Genomic DNA, 17143 nt, shown 5'->3' on the forward strand with positions numbered 1-17143 from the left:
TGAGCTCGCTGCTTTTGATGGAGAGAGAAAGACCACCTTGGCAATTTGTTATCCTTCATGTTGTTAGTAATGTCACAGCGGTAAGGACGAAGGACGGGAACAGTGGTGAGTTTGAGGTGAAGGTGGGAGTGCATCAGGGGTCGGTACTAAGTCCACTACTATTTGTAGCTGTGATGAAGGTGCTGGCTCAGAACGTAAAGGAGGGTTTACCATGGGAGTTGTATGCAGATGATCTGGTGTTGATTGCAGAAAGTATGGATGGACTGAAGGAGAAGATGAACAAGTGGAAGGAATGTATGGAGACAAAAGGTCTGAAGGGGAATATCGGAAAAACGAAGGTGATGGCAAGTGGTAAAGCATGTGGTGAGGTGGAAAGAACTGGGAAGTGGCCATCTGCTGTGTGCAGGAAGGGTGTCGGAGTGAATTCCATTCAATGTACAATGTGCGCTGAGTGGGTTCATCAAAAATGTATTGGTTTGAGAGGGTCATTAACCAGTGTGGCAGCTACATTCAAGTGTAAGGTGTGCACAGAGGGAGCTGCAGATGGAGGAAATGTTGAGTTGGATCTTGGAGATGGCGTGAAGCTGGAAGGTGTGAAAACATTTTGTTACCTTGGAGACATGCTGAATGGAGAAGGTGGATCAGACTCGGCAACGGTTGCTCGAGTGAGATGTGCATGGAAGAAGTTTCGGGAACTGAGTGGCGTGCTGATGAGGAGGGGAGTGTCATTGAAGCTGAAGGGAAAGGTGCATGCTGCATGTGTGAGAAGTGTTATGATTTATGGGAGTGGGACATGGGTAATGAACGTAGAGCAGCAACGAAGGCTGGAAAGGGTGGAAATGCAAATGGTTCGGTGGATGTGTGGAGTATCGTTGAGAGAATGAATGAATGAATGATCGTTTTAAGGCCATTTCTTCCCCGCTAGAGCAGGGGTTGGCCTTGCGGGCCCCATGACAATCATGGTTCCCTGTTTGAGGCAATGTTTTATGGCCGGATGCCCTTCCTGACGCCAACCGTTAGTCGCCTCTTACGATGTGCAGGGATACGGTGTACCTATTCTAAGCCGGGGTACACACCGGGATCATTCATCCCAGCAAGCGGGTACTCAATTTGCCAACCTCGGAAGGATGACAGGCTGAGTCAACCCCCCTGGTGTTAATTCAGCGATCGACCGGGATTCGAACCCAGGATCCTTGGATCCCAAGCCGGCACCCGAACCGCTAAGCCAACACCAGGCTTGAAGAGAGAGAAGAGAGAGAGGAAGACAAATGATGAATTGCGAAAGATGATGGGAATAGAGCCTGTGATGGATGCTGTGAAGAGAAACAGGTTGAGATGGTTTGGTCATGTGTTGAGGAAGGATGAAAGTGACTGGTTGAAAAGAGTGATGGAAATGAATGTTGAAGGAAGTAGAGGACGGGGAAGACCGAGAAAGACTTGGCTAAAGATGGTCGAAGAAGAAATGCGGGCAAGGGGGTAACAAGGGGAGATGCAGAAAATAGGGCAAAATGGAGAACATTGTCATGGGGACCGCAAGGCTAACCCCTGCTCTTGCTGGGAAAATGGCCTTAAAATGCCTGTTGTTTGTTTGTTTGTTGTTAGTAATGTCAGTTGTCAAACTACTGCTTTACCTCTCACATGGCCAGGTATCTGTTCAAAGAGGGGTTTCTCTCAAGGAGGTGGGAGTTGAGAACCAATTGGTAATAACTGTAATGGCATATTTACTAATAGTTGCCCATGTGTGCAGTGCTGGGTCTGTATACAAAGTAGAGAGCAAAAGCGAGTTGTTGACTCTGCCTCAAATACCACGTAAAGCCCTTCACAAATCTAGGCTTTATGGAAGAGTGGCCAGACGGAGGCCATTCCTGAGAAAAAGGCACATGACAGTACGCCTGGAGTTTGCAAAAGGCGCGTGAAAGACTGAGAGCATGAGGCAAAATATTCCTTTGTCTGATGAGATGAAAATTGAACTCTTTGACCTGAATGCAAAACACTACATCTGGCAGAAACTGAGCACAACTTATCACCCATCTAACATCATCCCTACCGTGAATCATAGTGGTGGCAGCGTCATGCAATGGGGATTCTTTTCAGCAGCAAGGACTGGGAGACTTATAAGGATAGTGGGCACAATAAATGGACCCAAATATATGCAAATCCTTCGGGATATCTGCTCCAGAGTGCAAACGACCTTAGACTGTGGCGAAGATTTATGTTCCAATAGGATAATGACCCTAAGCATACAGCCAAAGCAACACTGGAATGGATTCAGAACAAGAACATGAAAGTCCATGAGTGGCCCAGCCAAAGCCGAGACTTGAATCCCATTGAGAATTTTTGGAAAGACTTGAAGATTGCTGTTCACCGACGCTCCCCATCCAACGTGACAGAGCTTATGCAAATCTGCTGGAAGAATGGGAGAAACTCCCAAAATCAAGACGTGCAAAGCTGATAGACATCCCCAAGAAGACTCGAAGCTGTAATCACTGTCAAAAGCGCTTCTACAAAGTATTGACTCAGGGGTTGAATGCTTATGTAAATTAAATATTTGTGCATTTCATTTTCAATTAATTTGTAAAGATTTCTAAAAAATAATTCCACTTTGACATTACGGGTTATTATGTGTAGATCAGTGTCAAAAAAAAATAATCTCAATTTAAGCCATTTTTAATTCAGGTTGCAACACAACAAAATATGAAAAAGTCAAGGGGTGTGAATACTTCCTGAAGGCACTGTAGTAGGGACTTCAAGCAAACAGTTTTATGGAGGTGTGGAATGGCAAGGGTTAGGCAACATTGTGGTTTTCCTTATCCTTTGGAGAAATCTCTTGAGTGATTTGTCAAGTTAACCTTTAGTAAGCGGGGCCGGGTAATCCAAGAACATGCTGAGTGCACCAATGTGCTGCATGTGTAACAGTTTTATCTATCTATAATTCCAGTAATCTCTGTGTGTGTGTCTGTGTGTGTGTATGCGACCGCTGTTTCTCGACAACTACCGGTCCGATATACTTGAAACTTGCCAGGTATATTGCTGGGGACCCGAGGATGTGCCTTTTCAAGGTTTTAAATTAATCGGACAAGTAGTTACCGAGCTATGGCGATTTCTTTACCAAACTCCGCAAGCCGTTCGCTTTGGACCAAACCATTTCATGTAAATAGAGGGGGGGGATTGTCACCGTACTCGCAAGCCGTTCGCTTTGGACCAAACCATTTCATGTAAATAGAGGGGGGGGATTGTCACCGTACTCGCAAGCCGTCCGCTTTGGCTTTGCGAATGGACCAAACCATTTCATGTAAATAGAGGGGGGGGGATATAATTTTAGATATATATATAGTACGGACATGCCCTAGTGTTGAAAATGAAAGGATTGAAATCCCAAGAATTAAGAAAATATTTAAGCTGGGCGCATGGGCAACATGGGCGGGGTTTTTGGGGGGTGGGGGGAGGGCTGGGGGTTGGGAAGAGAGAATTCTGCTGCCTGCACCTGCACAAGTGTTTATTTACATCGTTTCAGGTTGCCAAGTTGTCAGCCGTGTGCGATAGCCATCATTTTGTTGATTCCGCGGTTGTAGGTGGATGCACGATCATAAGCCATACTGAGTTGGCTCCATTTGGAAATTAAAAACCACTGTGCTCGGTTGCAATTTCCAGTGAACTGGCAAATTCCAGTGAAATGATAGGAATAAAACATATCTGCACACTATCTTACTATAATTCACCAAATGTCCGTCCGTCCGTTCGAAGGTACCGCAAAAACGGCTCAACCGATCGCAACGATATTTTGGGTGGGTATTCCTGGGACCCCTGAGAGTAAACAAAATGGTAGGCTATATTGTTTTTCCAATTTTTCCAAGTTTTCCAATTTTCCAGTTTTTCCAAACACAATGGAATAATATTTACCGATATGAACAGTGATGTGGCTTTTGTTGAAATTCTACAAATACTGTTTATTATACGTACCAGGAGAGAGTAGATCGACTCCTGACGAACTCTTCCTATATAAACGTGCGGCTACGAAGTAACATGGCAGCGTGTGCAAAGCGACTGAGAAACAGGTGTAGCGGCCGCTTCCATGTTGCAGATTCGGCGCGCACTCTTCACACATAAACGTGCGACTGAGAAAGACGTGTAGCGGCCGCTTCAGTTTTGCAGAATTCAATCTTTTTTCAAAATGGGCGCCATGTACTGTTTAGATTTTGATGATTTGCGTGTGATATGATTCAACGGATGTTTATATGAATCGTTTAAAATAAAAAAAAGCCTTCAATTTCTGATATTTTGCCTTTTCATTTGGGCCTCCCAATTGAAGCCCTGCCCATAGGGTGGGTACCGTTGCCAGTTTACTTTAATGTGAGCTGTCAGAAATGTAAGATGCACAAAGACGAGCAAGCACAGAATTGACATGCCCTCATCGCTTGACATTGTGTCATGAGCTGTTTATAGATTTTCTGTTTATAATGTTTTAAGGTTGTCATGCACAATCCCTGCAGTCTCCAAAATGGAATAAATTAACAAATGGCCATACCTGATTTCAATAGTTACACCAAGCCAAGTCTTCTGGTTCACCCTCGATCTACAGATGGCAGATAATCTGAGCTGACAGAAATGTATTGTGCTTTTATTTTCTTGCTTGGTTTGTGCAACATTTTTTGTTTGCTTGTTTGTTTGTTGTTACGATAAGTGTTCCCCATTTTAATCTCGTGTCTTCTTGTGGTTGTAGGGCTTTCATACCTGCTGAACAGCAGGCCTGGTGTCCAGAGCAGCTGCTGCAAGCTGTCCTAGCTCACATCCATTACATGCCAGAGAACTGGAAGGGGCAAGCACATAAAGCAGAGACACGTGATGAGTTCAGCCAGGTCTTCCAGTACAAAGCTGTGAGTTTCCTTGGAAGAGTCACAAATGTACAAACTGGTTGTCGTTAAGACTGTGAAGAGCAGCAGGAAAGTTTACCTTTGTGTATCGAGAGTCTTTATGCTTCACTTGATGAACTGTCTGTAATTTGCAATTCCAGTAATTTAAATGTCATTTTCCTGTCTCCCTGTCCCTTTTACTGTCTGTTTCTTCCTTTCTCTCGTACCGTCAATATATATATATATATATATATATATATATATATATATATATATATATATATATATATATATATATATATATATATATATATATATATATATACTGGTGTGGAAGGTTTGGAAGAAGAATAACTTCCACACCAGTCAGGGCAAATCTCTACCTTACACGATACACTTTAATCAACCGGATCACTCTATAAATGACATTCAGATCTCTGCCATTGAATCAATCACAAATCGATCACACACCACGATTCTGAAACGTGAGTCCTTTTGGATACACAAACTTCGGACAAAAGTCCCTCATGGCATAAATTTTGATGACTAAAGCATGTTCCCACATCAACCCAATCAAATTGTTAACCGTAACCCATTCATTCATTCATTCATTCATCATTCATTCATTCTACCTTTATATGTCATTTATATAAATATATAAATATATTATATGAATATAAATGGGATATGAATATATGCTTGTGTGTTTATGTATGTATATCTCTATATTTGTATATGCACGTGCACCCTAACGGAAGTGACCGTAACGCAAACGGTCACTTCCGTTGAACTTGGGGCTGGTGAGTGAACTTCGGCGTGGCTCTTCCTTCTGTATGCATTTTCTACACACATCACATCACACATCTCACACACATATCACCATACATACTTGACTGATATACATGCCTGCTGTTTTTGTAGACTCAGAAGAAGACCTTTGTTGGTCGAAAGCTTGTCGACAATTAAAGATCGACGTCCTGAAGCTACGTCCGCGTCTTATTTAATCTAACGATTATATATTCAATACAAATGAGACGCCCTGCTCGTACTTTGGAGTTTCTACTATTTCTTACAGTTATTTTTATATATATATATATATATATATATATATATATATATATATATATATATATATATATATGTATATATTGTTACGGAATCCGGACGACGGCACTCCCCTTACCGAGGGGGGTTTAATCCCCTCGTCATGTATGCTGGCCGTCGCCGATCCTGGGGGTATGACGTCACGCCTGGTCAGCGCTGAATAGGGTATTAGGCCTATCCGTCCTATGACCTAAGTACCAGCGCCTCCCGGTACGCAAGGAAATACTCCCGCCCGTGCCGCAGTCTAATTGATGGATTGCGCCGAGCGAAGCGAACTGCGGCGCGAGCCGTTTAACAATAACGAAACCCGATTGCGAAGCGTTGGCCGAAATCGCACCACAGGAACTCAATGGGGAAATCATGAAAGCGATCGGACGAGAATGAAAACCAGGAGAGTACGGAAGAACAGATATTTATTAACTACTATTTACACAAAACCCAAAGAAGAAGAAGAAACGAAGGTCATTTACAAAAGGAGCAGAAGACACAGTGCAATTCTTAACTTATACAGGCTTAACTTATTTCCACAGGACAACACAAACAGACTCACACGAATAGGGAATTGCAGGCAGGAACGAATGGAGGGATGAGAAGGTTCAGGTGGTCCACAGAACGGGGGACAGGGAGGTCCGAGGATCGCGGCATGACGTCGGGGTTCACGTGCACGCACTTGTTCTTTTGGAGGTTGGTTCCGGCAGTTGCCGTCAGTGCCGGTTGGTATCGCGAGCAGGGCATACCGATTCTCTTTCGCCGCAGGACGTTCGTGCCAAGCAAATCAATGAACAATCCTCCCCACGTGTGTTCCTTGCTCATGCGCCTCCCTCCACAGAACTCTCGATTCGGGCTCCCTCACTCATCTGCATAAGCAGTCCCTCACTCACCCTTTTATGGTACTCCCCGAGATCAAGCCGCGGGCTACGAGGGCACGCGTACCAGGTCGCTCACCGTGGTGCCGATTGGTTCGCACGGGCTCTTCCTGGCTCCGCCTATGATGACGAAGGGCGGGCCACGCCCTTCTTCTCCGAGCTGACCACGTGCGTAATGGAGGCGAACGCTGCTGGCAATGTAGGTGAACGCTGCTGGCAATGAAGTTTTGGGGCAATTGAAAAGTGGATCTATCTTATTTGATTTGGTGCAACGTAAGATTGACTCGTGGGAACATGGCCTTATACTGAAACACATGATAATGAAATAACTATTGAGGGATCCTATAGTGCCCTACGTGGTGCGGTGGACTAACTAGGGGACGACCCTTGACCTTTACACAAATGGAGGTTTTTACCAAGAATTATTACATTATTTACAGAGGGTGATATTTACAACCAATTACCAAAGTGCAGGATTTCCCAAATCCGCAACACGGCACCCTCATCCCTCCAGGGACGTCCCGGCCCGAAAACCTTTAACTTAATGTGGCACGCAGGTGTGGTAACCCTCTACAATTAACCTGACCCTGAGTGTGACAGTTTTAAAACACCAATAAATATGTCCCCCTATTAAGTTGCATCCTACCTAACAGATTCACGCCCACAACTAACCGAATTGCGGAATTAATTTTCAAACTACACATGAACGGTGGGGAGCATTATTTACAAGTGACATTATTTGACTATTTACAAAGCTGCAACCCAGGACCTGTCATTTTTCTTTTAGGAAACAAAAAGAGAATCTTGTGGGAGAGAGGAGACAGCATGCACTGCATCGACGCACCACCTCACATGCCCGGGGGATGCAGACTTGAGATTCTGTCATACATCCCCGGGCATGCAAACACCAAAGCACCAATAATAAGCACCAAAGCACCAATCCAGTGCTACATTGCACAACACAATAAAAACACACTGATGATCTTGTTCTTGTTCTGCCGGGCCATCGTTCTTGATGTTGTCTCTTCCAGATGTTGACTTTCTTGCTCTTGTGGCTTGCCGCCTATTTGCAGTAATAAAGAAAAGGCACACAACGCGTCCGATTTTTATTTATGGCCCACAGGGGCCAACTATTGGTGGTCCACCTGCATGGCTTAGGTGCCACCGTGACCGTGGTCCACAAGCAAGATCTTTCTCTGGCCAACCTGGCCGGTCCCAGCAGAGGGGCAATGCCACAAAACGTGTGGTCCATAAATGGTGCTCGGCCACAGTACTGTGGTCCATAAGGTGGTGCATGGATGCAGGCAGCTTGCAGCGGGAATTCGGGCACACAATTGTGGGCTCCCACACGCTCCCCCTCAGTGCATGGGTGGGGAAGGAAGACAAAGCAGGCAGCGTTAGCGAGGGGTAAGGTCATAAGGGTACACATCAATCAAGGTAATGCAGAGCGAGGTGCGCACGGAGAGCCAAGTGAGAAAGCTCGTTCCTAACGTACCCCCCCCCCCCCCATCACCTACTCTACCCTTGCCCTTACCCCATATTTACAAACAATTTACAATTCGTCTCTAGCGTCACGTCTTCCCCATATCTCCCCTAATACCAAATTTGTCACAATCCCTCTAACCAAATTTGCCATCACCCAAATTCCTCATCAATTCCTCATAAGGAGGAAGAGATGGAATATCCTGCACAATGTCACACCCACGTCATGATGCGTCTCACCTTTCCAAAACATTTGCACAAAAATAAACAACAAAACAACCATGGCATGGTGTGGAGTCCTGTCACCTCAGGTGAGTGGGTGTAGATGGTGCGAGGAGATTCTAATCCTATATATCCTCCTAAATGACATTAACACACTTTACACTACCCGGGGTCTTTCCCTGCCAAACCATTGGCCGTCTTACTCGATGCGGTTCTAAAAACCAAACTCCCATTGACCATCTGTGGCGCTCACCAATTTGGGGTCTCACTCCCCCGATTCAACTCCCTGTGCCTTCGCACAATTTCTGGGCCGAGTCGTGTGGCTCCCCTAACAGGTCTACCTACCTGTGCGCCTCTGCCACTGAAGTTGCCACCTGAGCTTACCTGCTCCTCACTAACCTATCTAACTGGGGAAGGCCCTCCCTGGCACTTACCCCCTCGGTGCCCTCTCTGGCACTGGGCTACCCGGGTCCGTCCTCCGGATCCTCGGGCCCCATCCACAACAACTCTAACTGGATCCCAGAGCCTACCTGCGGCCTCACCTGGCCGACGGACTAACAGTGGCGGAGCGCTCAACCAACCATACCTTTAACAGGCCACACGCCCAGCCATTTCCACGTCACTAATGCACCCATCCAAACACCATTCTTCCACACGCACCACAGATGACAATATCCAACCACAATTTACCTATACCCTCTACCTACTTTTAAACTACCCTCCCCGGGTATTCGTGATGACTGATGAGGGTCCATCCTCCCCATCCACTCCTCCCGCACCAACCACTCCACTCCACGTTTTCCACCGCACTCACTCTACACCATCCATTCCATACTCCATGTATTCCATACCATTCATTCAACCATTCTTCATACACCTATTCTTCACTTGCACACCTGTGCTCACACACCTGGTGCTTCCTGCAGTCCTGCACCCTCCTTCCTCCCAGGCTTCTTCATTCACAACAATGCCATTCACCCCACACTCACAATACTCTGCTCACTACTCAATCATCACACTCACCACAAAGAACTTCCTGCACCCACACTGCATCAATTGCATCATCTCAGCTGACTACTCCCTTCTGAAACTCGCGCTCCCCAGTCGCCCCTTATATTATCGCGCTCCCTCATCATTATCAACCAGCTAATCTACCTACGTCCCCTACTACAGGCATCATGTCGCTACTTAACTCTCATGTCACCTATGGTCATTCCTCTAGATCCCTATACATTATCCAAACCCTCCCTGGCTTGGTTTTCACCGCCATAACCCCATAACTAGTGCTCATGTGCCCGGGGACGTGAGGGATAGTGGATTTACCATCCTTGCACATCGGGCATCTCCCACTATCAATTTCGCCCATCGAATTCTTGCCAATAAAATTTGCCAATCACTGCCAATCATTTTTACCCATCAATTTTGACAATCAAATTTGCCAATCATATTCCCTATTCCCAATTTCGAATCCAAAACACTGTCATCATCACAGTCCGCTATATCTGAGCCTCTCGGTGCGTCGTTACATTTACACAGCTCGGCTTTGCACAGCCGAGCAATGAATTCGGGTGGTTTGTCTACCGTAGGTTGGGTCCGTCCGGCATTTACGATTCTGGGGAGGCGGCATGCTCGGCCCGAGCTTCCATGCACCATCTCGGCGCGGAGCTTTGCGGCCTCCGGCCCGACGACCGAAGCTCGCCCGGTCGGAACCCCGTCCCCGCCAGGGGGCGAAGGTCCGACCCGGCCCCCCTCCCCCGGAATCGCGCCGATCACCGCTCTGACGCGGCACCGACCATTCAATGCAGGGCCGGCCCAAATCGTGCATGACGCCCCGTCCAGGAGCGACGCGCCTACGGTCCTGGGCGGTCCCCGCAGCGAACAAAGCGCACCGCGCACCGAGTGCTCGCGTCGGCTATCCGTCGCCCTAAACGCTGCCCCGGTCCACGTCGATGCCTTACTCGCATGCTCACACGCATACGCGACCCCTTTCACACTCACCAAGCCCGGCGTCTCAGCACCTCTCCTGCATTCCACACACTCCGTCCATTCCACCACCGCACTCCCTGTTACACACCACACCTCTCACACACCTTCTTGCGCACACTCTCCTGTTACACACCACACCTCTCGCGCACCTTCTTGCACACACTCTCCTGTTACATCCTCTGTAACACTCACCATCACGCGCTCCGATGTGCCCTCTCGCACCCGCGCCACCACCAACTCAGGTGTGCCTCCTTGCACACGCTCAACCATTCCAAGTGTGCATTCTCGCACCCGCTCCTCATCCATCTCACTCTCCGTCTCACACTCCGTACACTTACACTCTGACGTGCATTCACGCTCGCACTCGGTATCACTCCCACACTTTGTAACACACTCACTCTCTGTGTCGCATTCACTCTCCGACGCACACTTTTTTCTTACCCGCGCGCCATTTCCACTCACACAGCGCCCAACGGACCTCCCACAAACGCCCGCGGTACGCTGGGATTCCAAGCGCGTGAAAATTCTTTTCGCGCCAAACACTTTTCCGAAAAACCTTTTCGCACCATACACAGCCCGTCTCACCTTTGGGATCCTCCTCTCCACGCGCACCTTCAAATCTTTATAAGGATTAGCAAGTACGGCATCAGGATGTGAACCTAGACTTTGTGCACAATCCATTTCTCCCTTCAATTCTTGGGCTACCTCCGTCGTCTTTTCAATTTCAACTATGCCCATTATTTCTTTTTCTTTGTTCACCTCGACGACCGCTGGCTTTATTAAAATTCCCTCTTCCACCTCAGCGGTCGCCAGCTTCCCCACACCCCAGGTCGCAATTTCTACCCCGCTCCAGTTACCCGCGCTTTGCTCCAACTCGCTCAACCGGCGCTTCTCAACCCGCTTTACCTCATCGCGCACCCTTGGGACCTGCTCGCCCAACTCGCGGTTAACCTCCCTCTCAACCTCCTTTACCTCATATGTGGCCTTGTACCTTGCCAGCCCTTCATTTATTTATTTGGCTTGGCCATTTATGCCCTCCAATTTGCTTCCTAGCCTCCCTAATTTGGTTTTCCAATCATTTCGCATTTCTTTAATTTGGTTTCCCAATCGCTCCCCCATTCTGTCTTGTCCTGCCCATGTCTTGACCATAACGGCCCTCATTTGCTCCATGAATGATTGCATGTTTTCAACTGTTGGCACAAAGGGCACGGCTCTCGCCGCCACATGCGAGGCGCCATTTTGTGCGCCTGAAATCTCCGCTACCCAATGCATATTGCCTTCCTCCTCCATTATTCCCAATGCCTCCCTGGGGTCCTGGGTCGACTCTACCCCCTCTTCTAGCTCCCCTACCGGCATCCGGTCGCCTTGATTATCCATGGCACGATTCAATTAGGAATATTAAGCAAAATTTTGGCCGCTCGTAATTTTGAGTGCATTAAGCGCACTTCGGGTCCAAATCTCACCCCCAGACACCAATTGTTACGGAATCCGGACGACGGCACTCCCCTTACCGAGGGGGGTTTAATCCCCTCGTCCTGTATACTGGCCGTCGCCGATCCTGAGGGTATGACGTCACGCCCGGTCAGCGCTGAATAGGGTATTAGGCCTATCCATCCCATGACCTAAGTACCAGCGCCTCCCGGTACGCAAGGAAATACTCCCGCCCGTGCCGCAGTCTAATTGATGGATTAAGCCGAGCGAAGCGAACTGCGGCGCGAGCCGTTTAACAATGACTAAACCCGATTGCGAAGCGTTGGCCGAAATCGCACCACAGGAACTCAATGGGGAAATCACTAAAGCGATTGGACGAGAATGAAAACCAGGAGAGTACGGAAGAACAGATATTTATTAACTACTATTTACACAAAACCCAAAGAAGAAGAAGAAACGAAGGTCATTTACAAAAGGAGCAGAAGACACAGTGCAATTCTTAACTTATACAGGCTTAACTTATTCCCACAGGACAACACAAACAGACTCACACGAATAGGGAATTGCAGGCAGGAACGAATGGAGGGATGAGAAGGTTCAGGTGGTCAACAGAACGGGCGACAGGGAGGTCTGAGGATCGCGGCATGACGTCGGGGTTCGCGTGCACGCACTTGTTCTTTTGGAGGTTGGTTCCGGCAGTTGCCGTCAGTGCCGGTTGGTATCGCGAGCAGGGCGTGCCGATTCTCTTTCGCCGTAGGACGTTCGCGCCAAGCAAATCAATGAACAATCCTCCCCACGTGTGTTCCTTGCTCATGCGCCTCCCTCCACAGAACTCTCGATTCGGGCTCCCTCACTCATCTGCATAAGCAGTCCCTCACTCACCCTTTTATGTCCCTCCCCGAGATCAAGCCGCGGGCTACGAGGGCACGCCTACCAGGTCGCCCACCGCGCTGCCGATTGGTTCGCACGGGCTCTTCCTGGCTCCGCCTACGATGACGAAGGGCGGGCCACGCCCTTCTTCTCCGAGCTGACCACGTGCGTAATGGAGGCGATCGCTGCTGGCAATGTAGGCGAACGCTGCTGGCAATGAATTTTGGGGCAATTGAAAAGGGGATCTATCTTATTTGGTGCAACGTAATATCGACTAGTGGGAACATGGCCTTATACTGAAACACATAATAATGAAATAGCTATTGAGGGATCCTATAGTGCCCTACGTGGTGCGGTGGACTAACTAGGGGATGACCCTTGACCTTTACACAAATGGAGGTATTTACCAAGAATTATTACATTATTTACAGAGGGTGATATTTACAACCAATTACCAAAGTGCAGGATTTCCCAAATCCGCAACAATATATATATTTGTTGGCCATTCTGGAATATGTTGGCCTATATATATATATATATACAGACTTGGCATTTAATATGGAATTTTTTTTTGTGGGTGTGAACTTACTTTTCAAGATGTCTTAGAACCAAAAGTTCATTGGAATTATGTTGAAATTATTCTAGATTTTGTTAATGTGACCTTTAAAAGAAACAAAAACCACATTTGACATTTCAAAACAAATAAATTGATCCTTGAAAGTGATGTAAACTGATATCGAACTCAACAGTACTGTGTTAAACTTCTGTACGTTTTCCAGAAGTAACTCTTTATTTTGCACATTAGTCAAATTTTTTTTTAACAAAAACAAAAGTTAAATTACGACTGGGATTACGGACAGTAAAATTACAGTTGAGTACTTCGTGTAACCCCCACGAGCATTCAGGAGAGCACGTACACGTCGAGGCATGCTGTTCACGAGATTTGCCAAGGTTTGGACAGGAATCGCTTGCCATGCAGTGACAATAGCCTGCTGCAATTCATGCACAGAGGTCGGCTGCTGGTCCAAGTGGTCGATTTGACGCGTTAATTCTGCCCACAAGTTCTCTATTGGATTCATATCCGGGGACATGGCAGGCCACTCCATATGCTCTACACCACGGTCAGCAAGAAAGTGTTGGATCATGCGAGCACGATGAGGCCATGCATTGTCATCTTGGAAGACAAAGTTTCCTCGAAAGGCTGCACGAGCAAATGGAAGCAATGTTTCTTCCAGAATGGCCCTGTACTTGAACTGGTTCAGGTTTCCATTCAGAACAACCAGGTCAGTTTTGCCCCCTGCGTGAAAAGCAGCCCAAACGGTCACCCCACCACCTCCAGCTTGGACTTTTGGCACTATACAATATTTGTTGTAGGCTTCATGCACTTGTCTGCGCACTTGGACGCGGCCATCTTGACGATAGACCAGAAATCTAGACTCGTCACTGAAGATCACGTGATTCCAGTGTCCTGGCTGCCATTGACGGTGCTCTCTGGCCCACTGCAATCGGCGCTGGCGGTGTTGTCTGGTCAGGCGTGGCTTTCTCAGGGGACGCCTGGCACGATAGCCTGCTTGAACCAGTCGTTGGTTGACTAGCCTTCTGGATACAGGCACATTTGTCAGTTGCTGCCACTCAGCCCTAAGCCGATTAGCTGACTTGGTACGGCCATTGCGGACTAACCGGTGCAGTTGGCGATCATCCCTCCTTGTGGTTCTGCGGGGACGTCCTGGCCTCGGTATTGGAGTAGGGACACCCCTCTGAGCATTTCGTTTCAGGATCTTTGACACCTGACCTTGAGTGATGCCATACTGCCGAGCAAAAGCACGCTGTTTCATGCCGTAATTTCGTAAAGCCACCACTCCATGACAAACAGCATTGTCGAGTTGACGGTCCATCTCCAGAGGAAGCTGCAATAACTTTTGGAGACGTGCAGCAGTTGTTTTCCACTAATACAGAACGCAACAACCCTTGTATACCCAACTGTGAAGCCAATCATCAAATGCACCTGTCCGTACATTTTGCCATGCCACCTGTGATATAATCCTGTTGTTGACTTCTTGCTGCGACAGACAATCAGTGACATGGTTCTTTTAACAAATAAATCACCAAAGTGTAAAAGAAACTCACCAGATTGATATACTGAGTTAAGAAAGTAAACCCAAGTCAAGAAAAAAAAAAAATTCCATATTAAATGCCAAGTCTGTATATATATATATATATATATATATATATATATATATATATATATATATATCTCATATTGTCAATCTTCCAATTTGTCATCCCCTATTGCTCACCATTTATGATTTATGTCACTCTTCATTTCCGCTTCACCTAGGTTTTCATCCTTGAAGAGCTGCTCAGCCCAATCGTCACACCCTTTATCCTTATCTTCAGACTGCGACCAAAGGCATTGGAGATCGTTGATTTCTTTCGGAATTTCACAGTGGAGGTGATTGGTGTCGGTGATGTATGCTCTTTTGCACAAATGGATATCCGGCGTCATGGAAATCCCACGGTGAGCAAAGAGACAATCTACAAAGTCCCAATTTGAACGATGGCCACTTAATGGAGTATTTCCAGATTTTATGCCAGATGAAGCACACAATTCTTTTTTTAAACTTAAAAAAAAAAATCTAATTTTGATAGCGATTCTCAGTTCTTAAAAATTGACCAGGTCTGTTATAAATTTCATCTTCGCTGTGGAGTATTTAGTTTCTCCAGAGGCTTTAAATTTTCTTTATTTTTTTTTGCTATTATTCAGTTTTTACACACTATTGTGGACAATATTTGCTTGAATGGTTCATTTAATCAAGAAGGATTTTGTTGCATCATCAATGGTAATTTGGGCACACTCATGTAAAGCCCTTGCTTGTCTTCCCATTGCTTGCCCATTGTTTTCTGTGTGCAGTGGATGTCCACTGGTCACACAGAAGCATCTTGCTACCAACAAGCAGAGGATGGCAAAACAGAGCTTTCCCTCATGCATTTTGCCATTTCAAACCCTCGATGGCGCCCGCCTGATGATAGCACAGCATTTATCAGCCAGCTGCGAGGGCATGTGCAGAAAGATGTGACTAGTGGCAGCACGGGACAGCCTACACTACTCAGCTCATTGCAAGCTATTGAAGAGCACTCTGGGGTATGTTGTCTTGTTACTTACCCAGTGTGGGAAGGATTCTTGTTTGATAAAAATTGAACTTTGGTGTTAAAGCAGCATTAAAATTGTAAAAAGGTTGCTCAATGAATGCAGTTTTATACATATACTTGTCCAAAACCAAAACAATTAATAATGAATTAAACGTGTGGGGTTTCTTTCTACACGTAGACTGGTGTCTGCGATTGAGTTGCAAATTTGCCTTCCATATAATATTAGCACCCCTAAACTGTTAATTAAAGCTACACTGGTAATTTGGCACTGACTATTCAGATGCGCTCCCTTAATGCAGTCTGTGAATAATTTGTTAAAATCTTAAGCATCCAACATTCGCCACGATCGGCAGTGTTGAACTAGGAAGTCCTTACTATAATTGGCTTTCACTCCTCTCATCATATCTCCATGATCCTGCCCCCTTACACCCACCTAATACTAAACCACTTTATTTCTAGTTTTCTATTGGATCATTAGCATTCTCAAAAAAATTCTAATACCTTATGTTTGTAGGCTTACTAAAGTTGTTGTCGACCTATGAGTTTCACCTCTGATAATTTCACCTTTCACCTCAGTCAATTATTCTGCCGTTTTCATTTCATTTCATTTAAAATATTAAATCAAATGCTGCAATGTCCAAGCATGTTAGAAGGTGCAAGTACAGTATCTTTTTAAGATAAGATTGCAAAAAGAATTTTTTTTTTTTTTTAATTCATCAGTCATAATTGTTTTTCAAAATGTGTACTTGATGACATTTTTGTCTGGATATCCACTTTGCACCTTCATGATAACATGCTGTCTTATCACTTGGGAGCAATACTATCTGTTACGTTGGAGTGTGGTACAAACTACCTAGAAGGTTAATCAGTGAAAGTTCATAAATGTAAAAGCTGAACTTGCAAGTCAGTAGAGCCGACGTTTCGGCGAGAATCCAATTGTCTTGTTCATGGCAGATGTAGTGAAGAAGAAGCTTGAAAATCGTCACGTGACATCAACCATTGGTAAGATGAATTGGTTTGTTGACCAACCTGCCAAATTATATATTGTTATGAATTTTGGGTAGAGTGATGTGCAGATCAGGTAGATCTGTGTAGGTATCATGCTCCGACTGTCGTGAAGAAGAAGGACCATCTCAATGTACATAAGCAGGGACCTGTCTAGCCCTGATGTCGGATTAAGTG

General features: G+C 46.2%; 1 protein-coding gene across 9 annotated transcripts in view; it reads left to right on the forward strand.

The window, feature by feature from the left end:
* The window catches only part of LOC137431603 (autophagy-related protein 9A), a 102698-nt gene that overhangs the window by 29376 nt on the left and 56179 nt on the right, over positions 1 to 17143 (forward strand). For all 9 annotated transcript variants that reach the window (XM_068123117.2, XM_078782090.1, XM_068123120.2 and 6 more), the window contains 3 exons: positions 4721 to 4874; positions 15150 to 15329; positions 15723 to 15953. In XM_068123117.2, coding sequence (XP_067979218.2) covers positions 4721 to 4874; positions 15150 to 15329; positions 15723 to 15953 — 565 coding nt within the window. The remainder of the gene's footprint in view (positions 1 to 4720; positions 4875 to 15149; positions 15330 to 15722; positions 15954 to 17143) is intronic.

Source organism: Myxine glutinosa, chromosome 7 (assembly GCF_964187855.1).
Source record: "Myxine glutinosa chromosome 7, kmMyxGlut1.1, whole genome shotgun sequence".
Lineage (NCBI taxonomy): Eukaryota > Metazoa > Chordata > Myxini > Myxiniformes > Myxinidae > Myxine > Myxine glutinosa.